Source organism: Salmo salar, chromosome ssa12 (genome assembly GCF_905237065.1).
Source record: "Salmo salar chromosome ssa12, Ssal_v3.1, whole genome shotgun sequence".
NCBI classification, from domain to species: Eukaryota; Metazoa; Chordata; class Actinopteri; order Salmoniformes; family Salmonidae; genus Salmo; species Salmo salar.
The window spans coordinates 97,369,943-97,388,329 of record NC_059453.1 but is presented as its reverse complement, the minus strand read 5'-3'; the positions used below and the strand labels follow the sequence as shown (position 1 = coordinate 97,388,329).

The following is an 18,387-nucleotide window of genomic DNA, read 5'->3' as shown; positions in this document are numbered from 1 at the left end:
GCAACAATCAATCTGCAATATTAAAGCAGTTATAAAATGATGTAATAATAAATACTAAACATCCACTTCCCTTCACGCAGTAATACACCTTTTATCAAATGATTAAACATCTATTATAAACATTGTTCACAGTATATTGTATTGTACACAGCACACAGTCTCTAACCTTCACCCCTTTATCTATCTATCTATCTATCTATCATCTATCTATCTATCTATCTATCTATCTATCTATCTATCTATCTATCTATCTATCTATCTATCTATCTATCTATCTATCTATCTATCTATCTATCTATCTATCTATCTATCTATCTATCTATCTATCTATCTATCTATCTATCTATCTATCTATCTATCTATCTATCTATCTATCTATCTATCTATCTATCTATCTATCTATCTATCTATCTATCCCCTATCCATCCTTCATTATTATTTAACCCTTATTTTACCAGGTAAGTTGACTGAGAACATTACACATACCCAAAGTCAATCAAACCCAAAAGAATATTAATAATTTGTTCATTCTTGCGTCATTATTGAAAATCCCCGGTCGGTCCTGTTTAGTGAATTAGCTTCATTACTCAATGAGTATCTCCTACTCTGAAATGGTAACATCCAGTCTTCTTTATCTCTGCTCTTCGTCTTCTCGGTTTACAGTACATTGTGCTTCATCCGCCTCAGGAAATTCTGTAGTTTGAGCCTCAGGCCACAATGCCTTGATGGAGACCTGGAGGACAGGAGAGTAGGGGGGAAAGAAACAGAGTAGGCAGAGAGAGAAAGAGAGAGAGAGAGAGAGAGAGAGAGAGAGAGAGAGAGAGAGAGAGAATTACAGTTTAGTAATTGAACAGACTTCTGAACCTAAAAAGGAAGCTGTACAAGCTGCATAATACAATCATAATACGATCAAAGTAAAGAAACTGTCACCTAAAGTAAAACCATCACAGTACAACAATACAACTGATGAAGAGAGAAATCAAGACCAATAGATGTAGTGATACAGAAAGGGAGAGAGCAAAGAGAGAGAAAGGGAGAGATACGAGAGAGAGACAGAGAGAACAAGAGAGATACAAGAGAGAGAGAGAGAGAGAGAGAACAAGAGATACGAGAGAGACAGCGAGAGAGAGAAAGAAAAAAAGCAGAGCGCTGCAAAGTGGAGAGTGATATCAGAGAGTGATATCAGAGAGTGATAGCAGAGAGTGATATCAGAGAGTGATAGCAGAGAGTGATAGCAGAGAGTGATAGCAGAGAGTGATAGCAGAGAGTGATATCAGAGAGTGATAGCAGAGAGTGATAGCAGAGAGTGATATCAGAGAGTGATATCAGAGAGTGATAGCAGAGAGTGATAGCAGAGAGTGATAGCAGAGAGTGATATCAGAGAGTGATAGCAGAGAGTGATAGCAGAGAGTGATAGCAGAGAGTGATATCAGAGAGTGATAGCAGAGAGTGATAGCAGAGAGTGATAGCAGAGAGTGATAGCAGAGAGTGATCGCAAAAGAGACAGAACAAAATGAGAGGAAGAGCAGAGAGCAGAGGAAGATTTCTCCAGGTTTCTAAATCAGTCTATCAATCCATCCACCTTTGCCTGGGGTTCTCACCATGTGTACGGTGTAGTGGTCTGTGTCTGTCTGTTAGCTTCCTTCCACTGTCCTTCCTCTTCCTCCTCCTCCTCTTCCTGTTGTGTGTCTAGTATCTGGTCCCAGATCTCAGTGTTAACCCACAGCGACCCCGGCAGGGTGAGGCTGGGCTCGGTGCAGGTGATCCAACGGCACAGTGGGCAGCAGACTGTCAGTAGGCCGCTCTGGTGCCTGGACATCGCCTGCAAGCACAGCCCACACACTGTGTGCTTACAGTGGAGCATCCGAGGGATCTTCTCCCTACGAGAGTAGGATTGGAGGCAGACGCAGCACTCCATGTCCTCACTCATCAGACCCATGGCTGGATGGCTGGGGTGTGGATGGATGGATGGATGGATATATCGGCTGGAGCACAGAGGAACTCTAGACAGAGAGTCAGTGTCTGGGCAGGAAGACGTGGGGTTTAAACGCTGGTCTGAGGTCAGTGTTCCCCTTGTGGTTTATTAAGGTCCTGGTTTGGATTTGATGAGGATGAGCTGATCCTAAATCTGTGCTTTGGAGCGTAGGTCAGGAATCTGCAAAAGACATTAAGATGTTAAAATAAATTAAATTAGACTCAGTGACTTCATCACTGGCACTATGTTAACATATATAATGTAATAACATATCTTAAATCAACAGGCTGTCATGTTTTTCTGAAAAGACATGAAGAAAAAATATCTTTAAAAATATCACACACATTTATAACATCCATAGTTATCAGATATAGATAAACCTTTTCACTTTTATCATTATCAATGAGAGGCAATATTTTACTTACAGGTTCTGGAAGATTGTCAGCACAGCGACCAACTATCTAACGACAAAACTTTGTGTGTGAGAGAGAATAGTGTGTGCTCTTATTTTAAGCCTTGAGGGAGGAAACAAAATGCAGTTATTTTCCCAGAAAGGGCGGTCTCTCACCTCCTCTACTCTCAGGTGAGGCAGGAAAGTTCCATGGAAAGAGTTAAACACTTCCAGGTCACTTCTATACCATAGTAGGTCACGTCAGGAGAATTGCCAGGGCCGTGTATTGACATTTTGAGGGGGAGCATTTGTAGAACCCTCTCTGTGGACTTGAAGAACCCTCTCTGTGGACTTGTAGAACCCTCTCTGTGGACTTGTAGAACCCTCTCTGTGGACTTGTAGAACCCTCTCTGTGGACTTGTAGAACCCTCTCTGTGTACGTGCCTGGTTATTGTAGTGTTTATGTACAGAATCAGTTCAATGGAAGCAGTTTCTCTTCTAGATAAGAGAAAATTGTTTTAAAGTCACGTGTTTCTAATAAAATCAAGTCACAAGTTCAGTGGAAACCTTGTAAACAACCACTCTAAACGGTCAATTAGAAATCAGTCTCCCTGTTGAAACTTGTAAATTAACAGGATTGACTTTTAACTGATCATTTATGACGGCTTTACTTTTTGTTGAACTGGAAATTCCAGGTGATACACACCTGTCTGTTCACAATGTGAGCTAAGTGCCAACCACGCACGCATAACAGACACACAAACAAATACATTTATTCCATGAACAAAACATACAATTTCACGTCGCATAATTAAGCATGGAATGTGTGTGTATCTCTCTAATGAATTCCTATCATTAAAGGGCCAGAACAAGAGACTGAAAGAGCTTTGTCAAAGTCTTCTGCTAGCTTCTAATTGTTATTTTTCTGCTTTCTGAAGTAATGACTAAGCTGCACACTAAAACAACGTGAGCTAAATGACAGTAAATGATGAGTAATTCTGCTAGCCAGGGACGGTAACCAGCTCTACCATCAGCCCTGTTTGGTAACACAGGGACTTTGTCCCAAATGGCACCCTATTCCCTATATAGTGCACTACTTTAAAGGCAAAGGCTCTGGTGAAAAGTAGTGCACTACATATGGAATAGGGTTCCAATTGGGACATACAGGGACAATAGAGCTGCCTACTTCTCTGACAGACACCTCAAGGCTACAATTATCAACAAAGGTTAAGAACAATAAACCAAAAAGTAGCCATAAAATATATATATCAAACACAAAGTTTATATATATACATATAGACTGTTGTCTCCTCATTAGGGTCTATATAGACTGTTGTCTCCTCATTAGGGTCTATATAGACTGTTGTCTCCCTCATTAGAGCCTATATAGACTGTTGTCTCCTCATTAGGGTCTATATAGACTGTTGTCTCCTTATTACGGCCTATATAGACTGTTGTCTCCTCATTAGGGTCTATATAGACTGTTGTCTCCTCATTAGGGTCTATGTAGACTGTTGTCTCCTCATTAGGGTCTATATAGACTGTTGTCTCCTCATTAGGGTCTATATAGACTGTTGTCTCCTCATTAGGGTCTATATAGACTGTTGTCTCCTCATTATGGTCTATATAGACTGTTGTCTCCTCATTAGGGTCTATATAGACTGTTGTCTCCTCATTAGGGTCTATATAGACTGTTGTCCGCTCATTAGGGTCAAAATAGACCATTACTTCCTCATTAAGGTCTATACAGACTGTTGTCTCCTCATTAGGGTCTATATAGACTGTTGTCTCCTCATTAGGGTCTATATAGACTGTTGTCTCCTCATTAGGGTCTATATAGACTGTTGTCTCCTCATTAGAGTCAATATAGACTGTTGTCTCCTCATTATGGTCTATATAGACTGTTGTCTCCTCATTAGGGTCTATATAGACTGTTGTCTCCTCATTAGGGTCTATATAGACTGTTGTCTCCTCACTAGGGTCAATATAGACTGTTTTCTCCTCATTAGGGTCTATATAGACTGTAGTCTCCTCATTAGGGCCTATATAGACTGTTGTTTTTTCATCTTTATTTAACTTAACAAGTCAGTTAAGAACAAATTGTTATTTACAATGACGGCCTAGGAATAGTGGGTGCACAAAACATTAAGAACACCTGCTCTTTTCAGGACATAGACTGACCAGGTGAATCCAGGTGAAGGCTATGATCCCTTATTGATGTCACTTGTTAAAACCACTTCAATCTGTGTTGATGAAGGGGAGGAGACAGGTTAAAGAAGGATTTTTAAGCCTTGAGACAATTGAGACATGGATTGTATTCGTGTTCCATTCAGAGGCTGAATGGGCAAGACAACAGATTTAAGTGCCTTTGAATGGGATATGGTAGTAGGTGCCAGGCACACGGGTTTGGGTCAAGAACTGCAATGCTGCAGGATTTTTCACGCTCAACAGTTTCCAAGGACATCCAGCAAACTTGACAAAACTTTGTGAAGCATTGGCGTGAACATTGGCAAGGATCCTTGTGGTACGCTTTCGACACCTTGTAGAGTCCATGCCCTGACGGATTGAGGCTGTTCTGAGTGCAGAAGTGGGGGCAACTTAATATCAAGAAGGTGTTCCTAATGTGTGGTTCACTCAGCGTACGTCTAGTTTATGATGGATCAATCTTGTTTGTAGGGGAATTTTCATTGGAGAGGGGGAAACATTCTTAGGACCCTTTCTGTGGACTTGTAGAATCCTATCTGTGGACTTGTAGAACCCTATCTGTGGACTTGTAGACTCCTATCTGTGGACTTGTAGAACCCTATCTTTGCACGTGCCTTGTTATTGTAGTGGTTATGGACAGAATCAGTTTAATGGAAGCGTTATCTCTTCTAGATAAGAGACAGTGGCACAGTTCAAGTACTTTACACCACTGTTGTTGACAAATTACAACATGACCTAGCAGTGCAGATTATTGTTAGATTTGATAAATGTGCTCTTCCCTTAACGCTTTAAACCATTTCACGTCACGGGCCATAGACCAGTGACCCGCGGTTTAGCATAATCCATTGGTGCACGAGCTCTTCCTATATTTAGTTTAGCAGCTGATTATGCCAGAGAGGAAGAGGCGAAGGGAGAGGATTTACTCAACCCAAAACCTTTTTTGTATGGAGGTCTATGAGAGAGTGTCGAATCATTTGAGGCTTATTTGATCGAATAGCTGTTTCATAATGTTTAGGCTGTTACAAATGTGCTGACCAAAGTGCATGCACATGGCATTCCGGCAACTTTGAGTAAAACGATTTAGTTGTGCCTGTTGTTCACACACTATCTGCCCTCTCATTGGCTAGAATGGTCTGACCACATCATTGGTCCGACTGGTTCCTTGTTAGAGTGGTTACACGAATAACTTGTCAATATAATTGATAATATTTGTCTATGCGGAGTCACCAGAAAACGCTAAAATACGGGTTTTCAGGTATTTTTGTATTTTTATTAATAGTAACATGCAAAACATAAACATAACAGCCAGAGGGTTTCCACAAAGAAATGAGAAAATAATTAAATAAATAAAACTAATCCACATTAAATCAATTCAAATACAGACATGTAGCGCATACATTTTGTTGACATTTTGTTTTGTAAACGTTTTAATGACTCTAAAAAGTTTTCCACATCAGATAAAAAAAATAAGAAAAGGGGCTTTTAGTTCATACATTTTGATTTGTGTATGAAAAATGTTCCTAATAAAATGAAGAGATTTATGACATACTCACGTTCAATTGTGGAATCAGTGTAGTAAAATAATATGTCAAACTTCAATGGTTGTATGCAATTTGAGGCCAAGATATAGTTTTACATCAGTCCAGAACACTTCACTATATAAACAATGACAGAATAAGTGTTCAATAGATTCAGTTTCTAGTTCACAAGAACTGCATTCACTGGTAACATCAGGTAAATATTTAGAAATCAAGCTATTACACGGATAGAATCTATGGACAATCTTAAAGGAGATCTCCTTTACTTTATTGGTCACCATAAATTTGTGTGGAGTGAGCCAAGCACGGCGCCAGTTTACATCAAACGATGAAGCCCAACAAAATATCGCAGAGTGAATAGACTTCCTGTAGAAAATATCCCTTAATAAACGATTGTTGAATTTCGTATCGAGTAGACCTATGCCATTCACCTGGATATCGCTTACAATCGGAGATATTCCAAAATATGCATTATTCTGAAGTAAAGTTTTTATCCCACTAGGTATAGCTTTAATAACAGTGTCATATTCTTTGCTTGAAACCTCAAAGTTGTATCTTTCCATAAATTCTCTCCGCGTAAATAGATTCCAACTAATATTAACTAATTGGCTGACAAGGACAATGTTTTTTGAGAACCATTTGTTCCATGACAGAGTTTGATACAGCCATTGCCACCATTATACAGAGTTCTAGTAGCATCAACAACAAAAAATACCAAGTTTCAAATGCATGAGACGATCAAAGAGGGTCGTTACACTAGAGAGAGACTGGCTCCTCTCCTCTCCAGACAATCAAAGATAAAATTGTGACTTACTGTATCAAATGCTTTCTGAAAATCCCAAAATAGGATAACAGGGAAGTCATCCAATAGATCACGATACTCAACCAAGTCTAACACCAGCCTCAGATTATTAGATATATGGCACCCTTTCATAAACCCTGATTGACATTCATCAATCAGATCATTCAAGCAAGACTTTAATCTTTGCAAAAAGGTTAAGGCTATAATTTTGTAGTCGTTATTTAGGAGTGTGATTGGACGCCAATTATCAATATTTAAGAGATCCTTGTGTGGTTTAGGTATAAGAGTAATAACCACTTGCTTCAGAAAGGCAGGTAGTTCTCCCTTCTTTATAGACTCCTTGAAGGTCAAAAACGAAAATATAATTTGACCACTTCATGTCAAAGTACATGAACCTATGGTGTCAGGAAAAAAAGAACCAGACATTTATCTATCGTAATTTAAGAGTATTCATACAATGTACAATTGGTGATGTTAAAAAAAAGGAGTTGCAGCGTGTTCAGATGAATCCGTTAAGGTGGGTTTCGGAGCTCTGCGAGATTTCTGTAATTTTCTGTGATTTTCTGAAATAACACACACTCATTCAACCCTCTGTAAATAAGTCAGTTCTTAACGTAAAGACTTAAAACTCAATATTCTATAAGAGCCTAACCCAAGGAGGATATGTGTTCACTTTAAGCTTCCTGTGTCAACCAGAAGTGCCTTACAACGGTGTCATAGGGGCTGTTTCGAAGGGTTAAAAAGGTCAGATCTTTTCACAACTTCATATGTGTGACTAGGTAACCCTCATCAACTGTAAATCAGTCATTTATCCCATCAGATTTCCAAGAAAAACTCACACACACACACACACACACACACACACACACACACACACACACACACACACACACACACACACACACACACACACACACACACACACACACACACACACACACACACACACACACACACACACACACACACACACACACACACACACACACACACACAGCTAGGACAGAGTGACACAGTGTGGGGCTTAGAGACATACAGAGCCTGCAATAGTTACCTTTGTTCAAACTATCAAAGAACCGTCAGACCTAGAGCTCTGAAACTTTAGAAACCTGTTCTAGAGCTCAAGTCAATAGTGCACGGTGAGTTATGTGGCTCTAGAAGGTTCTCAGACCGAGAAACAGCCTCGTACATTTGCAATAACTTCAATTCATTTTGACCATTACGAAAATGACGACATTTAGACATTTCCCGGAGTCGCAAGACTAGGTGCATTTAAACCGCCTTGGCCCATAGAGACATTTATTATATAACATTTTTAGAATGGTTTTAAATGCCTTTCGGGGGTGCAACGGGTCCACGGTTGGGTAGGGTGCACCCCCCATCCGTGCCCATCCAGTAGGGGGCGCCCCTAGTCATTTTGGACTTCTCTCATGTCACCATCGAGCGATGGAGAGGAACCACTAACACTGCCCGGCCATCCCGAGTTCATCGGGCCAGTCAATTTAGCATTTCTTCAGTATTTTTGAGCATGTCAAATTCGTGATGGTAAATGACCATTGAAACATATTGCAAATGTACTGTACATTTGCAATATGATTCAACAGTGAAAAAACATCACCAAATGGACATGATGAAATCAACACAACGAGCCATGGAGAGGAACCACAGTCACTGCCCGGCCATCCCAAGTTCATCGGGCCAGTCAATTATGCATTTTTGCAGTATTTTTGAGCATGTCAAATTCGTGATGGTAAATGCCCATTGAAGCATATTGCAAATGGACAGCCGTGCACCTGGTGATTGAAATGGGTTATCTGAAGCACATTTTTTAAATGGTTTTTAATGCCTTTAGGGGGGAGCAAGGGGTCTACGGTTGGGTAGGGAGCACCCCCCCATCCGTGCCCCTATTTTTTGGGACGTTTTTCAAAAAATCGTTAAAAAACAACAGAGTCCCACTTCTCCCTCATCATACATGACAAATAGACCATCTAGGTTGATTCATGGCTTAACATATGGCTTTATATCATTTGGCCAGTATAAATGCCATTTGGACATGGTTCACTGACTTTTGGGTTTGGAAACCGGCTTCCTATGATCGTACATGGCAAATGGACAAACATCCTGATTTGGCACATTCAATACTTTATTATTGCATTTGGACATTTCCTATGGCATTTGGCAAAAAAAAGTGACTTTTGACTTCGACTTTAAGACTTCCTATGAAATCATATTGCAAATGGACAAAACATATGCCTTATGGACAAGTAAAAAAAAATTAAAAATTATGTCAATAAAATATGACAAAAGTATGTTCACACAGTTCTTATACATGTGTAATTGACAAAGAAATCGAAAGAATTTCTAAAAACGGTCCAGAAAGCACTTTTTTAACCTCTCTAGGCTAGGCGGGACAAATTCGTCCCACATACGTAACAGCCACTGCTATCCTGTGGCGCGATTTTCAAAACCTTAAAAATCCTATTACTTCAATTTCTCAAACATATGACTATTTTACAGCCATTTAAAGACAAGACTCTCGTTAATCTAACCACACTGTCCGATTTCAAAAAGGCTTTACCATGAAAGCAAAACATTAGATTATGTCAGCAGAGTACCAAGCCAGAAATAATCAGACACCCATTTTTCAAGCCAGCATATAATGTCACCAAAACCCAGAAGACAGCTAAATGCAGCACTCACCTTTGATGATCTTCATCAGATGACAACCCTAGGACATTATGTTATACAATACATGCATGTTTTGTTCAATCAAGTTCATATTTATATCAAAAACCAGCTTTTTACATTAGCATGTGACGTTCAGAACTAGCAAACTTCCGGGGAATTCGCTAACATTTTACTAAATTACTCACGATAAACGTTCACAAAAAGCATAACAATTATTTTAAGAATTATAGATACAGACCTCCTCTATGCACTCGATATGTCCGATTTTAAAATAGCTTTTGGTGAAAGCACATTTTGCAATATTCTAAGTACATAGCCCAGGCATCACGGGCTCGCTATTTAGACACCCGGCAAGTTTAGCACTCACCATAATCATATTTACTATTATAAAAGTTGGATTACCTTTTGTTGTCTTCGTCAGAATACACACCCAGGACTGCTACTTCAATAACAAATGTTGGTTTGGTCCAAAATAATCCATCGTTATATCCGAATAGCGGCGTTTTGTTCGTGCGTTCCAGACACTATCCGAAATAGTAAAGAAGTGTCGCGCGCATGGCGCAATTCGTGACAATTAAATTCTAAGTATTCCATTACCGTACTTCGAAGCATGTCAACCGCTGTTTAAAATCAATTTTTACGACATTTTTCTCGTAGAAAAGCGATAATATTCCGACAGGGAATCTCCTTTTCGGCAAACAGAGGAAAAAAATCCCAAAGGCGGGGGCGGTCGGGGTCACGCGCATAAGCCAGTGTCCCTTGATCGGCCACTTGAGAAAGGCGATAATGTGTTTCAGCCTGGGGCTGGAATGACGACATTCTGTTTTTTCCCGGGCTCTGAGAGCCTATGGAAGACGTGGGAAGTGTCACGTTAGAGCAGAGATCCTTAGTAAATGATAGAGATGGAAAAGAAGTTCAACAAATGGTCAGACAGGCCACTTCCTGTAAAGGAATCTCTCAGGTTTTGACCTGCCATTTGAGTTCTGTTATACTCACAGACACCATTCAAACATTTTTAGAAAATTTAGGGTGTTTTCTATCCATATGTAATAAGTATATGCATATTCTAGTTACTGGGTAGGAGTGGTAACCAGATTAAATCGGGTATGTTTTTTATCCAGCCGTGTCAATACTGCCCCCTAGCCCTAACAGGTTAAGGGGGTGATAAGTTTTCACATTTTTTCATATTTTCAATATTTTACATCTTGGGTCTTCACTTGTGTTACATTTGCAATGGAGCGCGCTCGCCATCTATTGGATTTTTGCTGTGTGACACTTGACATTTGCCATATGACATTTGCAATATGTTTTGAAGGAAACGGCATCCAAATGAGTGGTATTGTACATCGTGTATATGTTTCGTACGGTGCCAATATGTTCCCATTCATTTTTGTCCATTTCATGGGGGTCTTCCCTTACCAAAGCTAATAAACATGTTGAAATGTGAGCAGCATTTTGTATTCCTAGTTGAATTAGTTAGGGAGCGTAAACAAAGCACACACCTTTTTACATTGAAATTTCAATAGCTCCTTAGTCATGTGACCAACTTGACTCAAACAAGGTTCAGAACATCCACTGAGACTACCCTTCTATATTACACACCTTTTAGTTTGTTCATTTTCATCTCACACGCTTTTACATGAATTTTTCAAACATTCTAATTCCAATAGCTCCTTGGTCATGTGACCTACTGACTTCAATCAAGGTTCAGAATATCTATTCATTGGGCCTACACATTGCACACCCTTGAGTTTATCCATTCTATCCACTCACTCGATTTAACATGAATTTTTCAAACTTTCAAATAATATCAAATATCAGCGCAGTATGACAAATTGGGGGGGGGGGGCTCACTATTTGGGAGACAGAGATACTAACGAATATCCATCAACAAACTTTATTCTAGAGCTGAATATGTTTTGACATATAACTATTACAGGTTTGATGATGAATACTACCTCCAAACGAATGGAACATCGATGGGCTCCACATTTGCTCCGAGCTATGCTAACCTTTATGTGGGTCATTTATGAAGAACGTTTTAATAATTGAAACGAAAATCCATTTTTTGAATAAAGGCCTGAAGTGGTATCGATATATTGACGCCATTTTTTTGCATATGGGAAAGAACGGAAAAAGATCTGTCAGACTGTATGGCACTACTCAACGACATTGACCCCAATCTCAAATTTACTATTGAATGTGACACTCAACGTGTTCATTACCTCGATATGTGGAATTGAGAAATCAAACGGAACCCTGTTTACAACTCTGTATAGAAAAGAAACGGACAGAAATACTCTATTACAGGGAGACAGCTTCCACCCTGAGCCATTAAAAAGAGGACTTCCTAGAAGCCAGTTCTTCAGACTGCGTCGTATATGCCACTCCACAGAGGATTATCTAGAAAAAGCAGCGGAGATGCGCATTAGGTTTCTAAGAAGAGGCTATTCGCGACAATGTGTGGATGAAGCTCTTAATTTGGCATTAGGGAAAAACACGAGATGAACTGCTACAAAAAAGACCCACTAAAGCTAAAGAACAGTCTGTAATGTCCACAATCACATATACTTTGAACCTGCGAAAAGTGGGAGATGCTGTCAAGAAACACTGACATATTTTATCATCGGACCCAGCTTTGCCGGCTGAATTGAAAAATCTACCACTTATTGTGTATAGGAGAGGTCGCAATTTACGCGCTAAATTGGTTCATGCCAACTGCCAGGCAGAAAAGACAATCAGCCAGGCTCTTTTACGGCCTCTTCCAAATGGAAGCTATAAATGCAGAGGATGCGCACAGTGCAACAATATGATGAAGTGTGAATATTTCTGCCACCCACACATTGAGGAAAACGGTTCCAAATAAATTACATTATTACGTGTTCCACCACCCATGTTATTTACATGATTAAATGTCCATGTGGGCTGTGCTATGTAGGTAAAACCTCTCGTTCTCTCAAACAGAGAAACAGTGAACATAAAAATTCAATCAGGGGAAACGACAGGGATTATCCAGTCGCAGTACATTTTAATGACCTAAAACATGACATTTCTACCTTTTTAGATGTTGTGGCATAGAGAAAGTTAAGATATCAGACAGTGGAGGTGACATTAATAATACTCTGAGTAAAAGAGAATGTTTTTGGAGGTTCACCATCCAGACATGATTTCCTAAAGGTCTTAATGATGAAATGCCTATGTATGTTATGTTGTGAATTTGAACATGAATTACGTCCCTATTTAAAATTACTTGCTCGGTAGGTCTATGTCCTCATTGTGGTTTTACAGACGTGTTTAATACGTCTTATTTACACACTTTATTCTAATATTTATAAAATACGTATTGTTATATTTGGTAGCACTCGTTTTTGTTTTCCTTCGCCTCCAACCCCTTTCGATGCGTGGGACCGGATGTGGGTGTGGCTAGGTCTACATAATGGTGCTAATTATAAACAGCTCTGACGAAGGCCGTGAGGCCCGATACGTGAAGCTTATTAAAGATCAGTGATACATACTATCAAGAGCAGTGTGCAGGTTTTCCTTTTTCCTTCATCTTGTTCAATTGTTACCAGGCACCTGCACAAAAAGATTGCTCAGATGTGCGAGTGCCTTTTGAAACATTAATTTTTCAAACATTTTAATTTCAATAGCTCCTTGGTCATGAATGTCCATTCTGTGGGCCTACACATTGCACACCCTTGAGTTTGTCCATTTTCATCTCACTCGATTTTACATTAATTTTTCAAACTTTCAAATAATATCAAATATCAACGCAGTATGACAAATTAGCCATCCATTGTGTTATATCATACATTGTCTTACATGCCGTCACTGTTGTCAAAAGATTATAAACATGTTTAAATGAAGTTACTAACCCAGTCAGTCTTTGGGCCACATCCAGGTTCTTTATCAGTGGCACACATGAATCAGTTGTTGGCTTTGTTGAACTCTGAAATCATAGGCCTGAACTGAACATATGGCTGTCCCACACAACTACATCACAATAAAGAATTTACATTTACTTTGAATTTACATACCAGACATTTTTAGTATATCCTCAGCCATTTATTTTCACTGTTGCTCCATGTGTTTTTGTGAAGGTTCTATATCAATTTGGGGAGGGGATGTTGGGGAAGTTCTGTGCAGCCATCTACACCAAAAAATAAAATAGAGTTTTTCACCAAATTGTCACATAACAGCTAACCATTACTTATTGAAAATATAACTATAAAACCTGCATTACAAAGACCCCACAGCTGAAGGTGTCCTGCTGCATGGTGGGAGTTATTTCCCCTCTTTTACACTTTATGTCCACCCAGTCGTCTTTTCCATGGCAGGACCTTCTCATTTTGAAGTATTCTCTTTTTTTTTATGTAAACATAAAGGAATTCTGATTAGTTTATAGGCAAATGAATACACATGCCAAAACTGTATGCTGATTTCCTTATCACTATAATCTAGTAGAGGTAATTTATTTTATGCCCCATTCGACACACAGCCTAAATTATAGGCAATGAAACATTTACAGGACAATAATAAAAGTAGCATACAGGATCCAACCCTATCACAGAGTGAATACATGTAGAGCGTTTGTAGACTTTAAGAAAAAAAAATATTAAGTGACAGTTTCATCAGTACATGCTTAAAGAAAGAAAGTCATATCACAAAGATCACAGATGACAGTGCCCATCAAATCTATGACAATAGAGAATGAATTGTAAGCACCAAAGTGTGTTAAAGTGTTTTTGACAAAATAATATCTGAAAATGGCAGTTGTTGAACATAATACTTCTATTAGCAATTTATGATATATGCAGTTGAGGAATATTCCATGTATCAACACTACATGTAGGACGGACATAAGACATTCCCACATACAGTAGCCACATACATAGAGGCATTTTTGAGCTGTGATTTTACCACTCAGAATCCAGAATGGATATGACAATGGTGCCAGCACAGGATGTAATACACCCTTTACAACAATCTACTTTTTTGATCTTCTTGACCTCTTATCTGGTCAACTGCTACTATGTGTCAGTAAAAGAAGGGCTGGTTTAGATTAAAAACTATTTCCCTGTGTCCCCGTTCATAGGGGCATGAGAGACATTTACATTACATTTTAGTCATTTAGCAGACACTCTTCTCCAGAGTGACTTACAGTAGTGAATGCATACATTTCATGCATTTTTTTGTACTGGCCCCCCGTGGGAATCAAACCCACAAGCCTGGCGTTGCACACACCATGCTGGCATTGCAAACACCATGCTCTACCAACTGAGCCACACGGAAGACTAGTCAGTGGTAGAATTGACTTGGCACTTTATTGGCTCAAACACCCACAGACCCACAAGGTTGAGGTTACTCACAGACAGTAATTAGTAATAAAACATTGTTTCTTCTAACTGTCCAAGAATAGGATCCAAAGTGTTTGGAAATATTTGTTCTCCATCAATACAAAGGAGGGGATGTCTCTTCTCATACTTCTGGCACTTTAGTTAGACTTCCAAACTGTAAAAAGTTTATGATGGGGCCGGCAACGGAGTTCCCTGTGACTAAGCACCACGGAGACCAATCAGGAGAGAATACATACAGGTCAAGGGGTGTGTCTGTGCCTTCTAGATTACTCTCTCTTTACAGAGGAACCCCTGTGGTTCAAGTCAAGAGCTACCCTTCCTCTTTCAGTCTGCTCTGCGCATGTCTGAAAGTGACAGAGCCAGCAGCCAAGAGTGTTTTTCACAGTGTGTCATAAAACATTATTACACTTATGAATGTATGTAAAATGGTAATATGTATTAGATCCAGTACAATGGAATAACTATAGTCCACTGAAATTCTAATGTTTAAAAAAATTCATGTAAAAACGTGCGAGATGAAAATGGACAAACTAAATGTGTAGGCCCACTGAATGGACATTCTGAACCTTGTTTTATTAAGTCAGTAGATCATATGACCAAAGAGCTGAAATTCAAAAATGTAAATAAATAATTTAAAATATTGTGAGATGTAAATCGACAAAAAAAATAAAAAAAAGTGTGTGCAATGTGTATCACTCGGGTTAGCTACAACCAGTTTAGAAAGTTTTAGGAGTAATGGTTAATAAAGAGCGATTGAAATTGAAATTAGAAAAATGAGATTTGTCACTATGTTGACGGTCCCTAACTGCTGTTGATGGACGTAAGGAAAACTACAGGAGAACATCCGTCGAATATCCAACCTGAAACCGTCTTTACCTTGGTATTATATTATCCTAACCTGCTAAGGAAGAAAATACATGCTCACAAAATATTGATCCCTTCTAGCCATGACAGTCTTTCTACTTCAGGTTAGCAGATGATAAATTACGTCGTTTGTTTTCCGTAGCTTTTAAAGGAAGTGTTTGTTATTGAAAGAAAATACGTTTATTTATTTTTAAATGATCTAACTACTTTTGATTGCATTTTAATTTACAACCGAGTTGACTGTTTCCGACCGGGGAACCGCTCCCTACTTGTGTTTTTGTTGGGACAACAATGAAGGCCTAGCTAGTTTTTAACGGTTACTTTATCGCTCTTTAGCTAGTTTATTTTAACGGTTTAAATCTGGATTAATCTGCTCTCCTAATGTGGGATTTCAACCCATTACTTTACTGATCTTCGACGTTACACTGTGAAATAAAAAATCAGGTATGTTGAGATTGTTTAAAACAAGATGTTTTCGTAAGGTTACGTCCGAGTGTAATTTGATGTGTTTAGCTAGCAAGCTAACTAGTTTACAGTTAGTTACGGTTTGTAAATGTTACAAGTAGTTCATGGAGCTAAACCTGCTAGCTAGATGTGTATTTGCGACATAAATGACCGGCTCGTCTTGGCTAGCTCTGATTTACCTTCCTACATTTGAACGATTATAGCTATAAGGCTGGAAGGGAAATATATAAGCTAGCTACTATTCAATAGATCATGTCATTTATATGAAATGTTGATTTAACTGTTTTTAAGTCGTTCAGGATAGGAAGCGAGCGTCGGCTAAATGACTCATGCTAACGCTAAATCATGTCCCCCCCCCCCTAAAAAACAGTATCACACTATTTGATTTGCTAGACATTTCCCTCTGGAAAGCCCACTGTCTTGGCCGAAACATTGCAAAATGGTCAAGCTGGATGAGCAACTGTTTTGGATGGAGAACATCCTTCTGGTTTGTTGTGGCTATCATAGATGGCTAGCCTGACGGTATATGTAGCATGTTTACTATGTTGATAGGTGCAGGTATCTTGAGGACACTAGCTAGCTGTTTTAAACAACAATACAGATATGAGGTCAGGGGGGTGGCCTGTTCACCTGCAGAGCTCAAACACCGGATTCAGCCGTAACGCCGGATTCAGCCGTAACGCCGGATTCAGCCGTAACACCGGATTCAGCCGTAACGCCGGATTCAGCCGTAACACCGGATTCAGCCGTAACGCCGGATTCAGCTAGCTGTCTACAGTGCCTTCAGAAAGTATAAACACGCCTGGACTTTCCCCCCCACATTTTGTTGTTATAAAGTCGAATTAAAATGGATTTAATTGTTTTTTTGTTGTTGTTGTCAACGATCTACACAATACTCTGTCAAAGTGGAAGAACAATTTTAACAAAATCGTTTTAAAAAATTGATTAGATAGGTATTCAACCCCCCCTGAGTCAATACATGTTAGAATCACCTTAGGCAGCGATGACAGCTGAGAGTCTTTCTGATTCAGTCTCTGGATTGTGTAACATTTGCCCATCATTCTTTTCAAAATTCTTGTTAATCATTGCTAGGCATCCATTTTCAGGTCTTGTCATAGATTTTAAAGCAGTCAAAAAAAAAAAAACTGTAACTGCCAAATTCACTGTCATCTTGGTAAGCAGCTCCAGTGTATATTTGGCCTTGTGTTTTAGGTTGTTGTCCTGCTGAAAGGTGAATTCCTCTCCCAGTGTGATTAGGTTATTGTTCTGCTGAAAGGTGAATTCCTCTCCCAGTGTGTTTTAGGTTATTGTTCTGCTGAAAGGTGAATTCCTCTCCCAGTGTAGATTAGGTTATTGTTCTGCTGAAAGGTGAATTCCTCTCCCAGTGTAGATTAGGTTATTGTTCTGCTGAAAGGTGAATTCCTCTCCCAGTGTAGATTAGGTTATTGTTCTGCTGAAATGTGAATTCCTCTCCCAGTGTAGATTAGGTTGTTGTTCTGCTGAAAGGTGAATTCCTCTCCCAGTGTAGATTAGGTTATTGTTCTGCTGAAAGGTGAATTCCTCTCCCAGTGTAGATTAGGTTATTGTTCTGCTGAAAGGTGAATTCCTCTCCCAGTGTAGATTAGGTTATTGTTCTGCTGAAAGGTGAATTCCTCTCCCAGTGTAGATTAGGTTATTGTTCTGCTGAAAGGTGAATTCCTCTCCCAGTGTAGATTAGGTTATTGTTCTGCTGAAAGGTGAATTCCTCTCCCAGTGTAGATTAGGTTATTGTTCTGCTGAAAGGTGAATTCCTCTCCCAGTGTAGATTAGGTTATTGTTCTGCTGAAAGGTGAATTCCTCTCCCAGTGTAGATTAGGTTATTGTTCTGCTGAAAGGTGAATTCCTCTCCCAGTGTAGATTAGGTTATTGTTCTGCTGAAAGGTGAATTCCTCTCCCAGTGTAGATTAGGTTATTGTTCTGCTGAAAGGTGAATTCCTCTCCCAGTGTAGATTAGGTTATTGTTCTGCTGAAAGGTGAATTCCTCTCCCAGTGTAGATTAGGTTATTGTTCTGCTGAAAGGTGAATTCCTCTCCCAGTGTAGATTAGGTTATTGTTCTGCTGAA

At 39.3% G+C, this 18,387-nt stretch overlaps 2 protein-coding genes across 4 annotated transcripts in view; one reads left to right on the top strand and one right to left on the bottom strand.

Annotated features, from left to right (window-relative positions):
* Positions 1 to 536: 536 nt before the first annotated feature.
* Positions 537 to 1,971, bottom strand: LOC123723835 (E3 ubiquitin-protein ligase RNF186-like). Its single transcript, XM_045692103.1, has 2 exons — positions 1,602 to 1,971; positions 537 to 733 (listed from the first exon to the last, which is right to left on the bottom strand). The coding sequence occupies exons 1-2, from the start codon at positions 1,937 to 1,939 to the stop codon at positions 658 to 660; spliced, it is 414 nt and encodes a 137-aa protein (XP_045548059.1). The 5' UTR covers positions 1,940 to 1,971; the 3' UTR covers positions 537 to 657.
* A 13,763-nt stretch (positions 1,972 to 15,734) lies between these two features.
* Positions 15,735 to 18,387, top strand: part of LOC106566221 (homeodomain-interacting protein kinase 1) — a 41,670-nt gene continuing 39,017 nt past the window's right edge. The window contains exon 1 of one of the 3 annotated variants that reach the window (XM_014134097.2): positions 15,735 to 15,924. In XM_014134097.2, the coding sequence (XP_013989572.2) occupies positions 15,771 to 15,924 (154 nt within the window). In that variant the 5' untranslated portion in view covers positions 15,735 to 15,770. Of the gene's footprint in view, positions 16,265 to 18,387 lie in introns of all 3 variants that reach the window. The other 2 variants (XM_014134096.2, XM_014134098.2) reach the window with 2 other exon arrangements.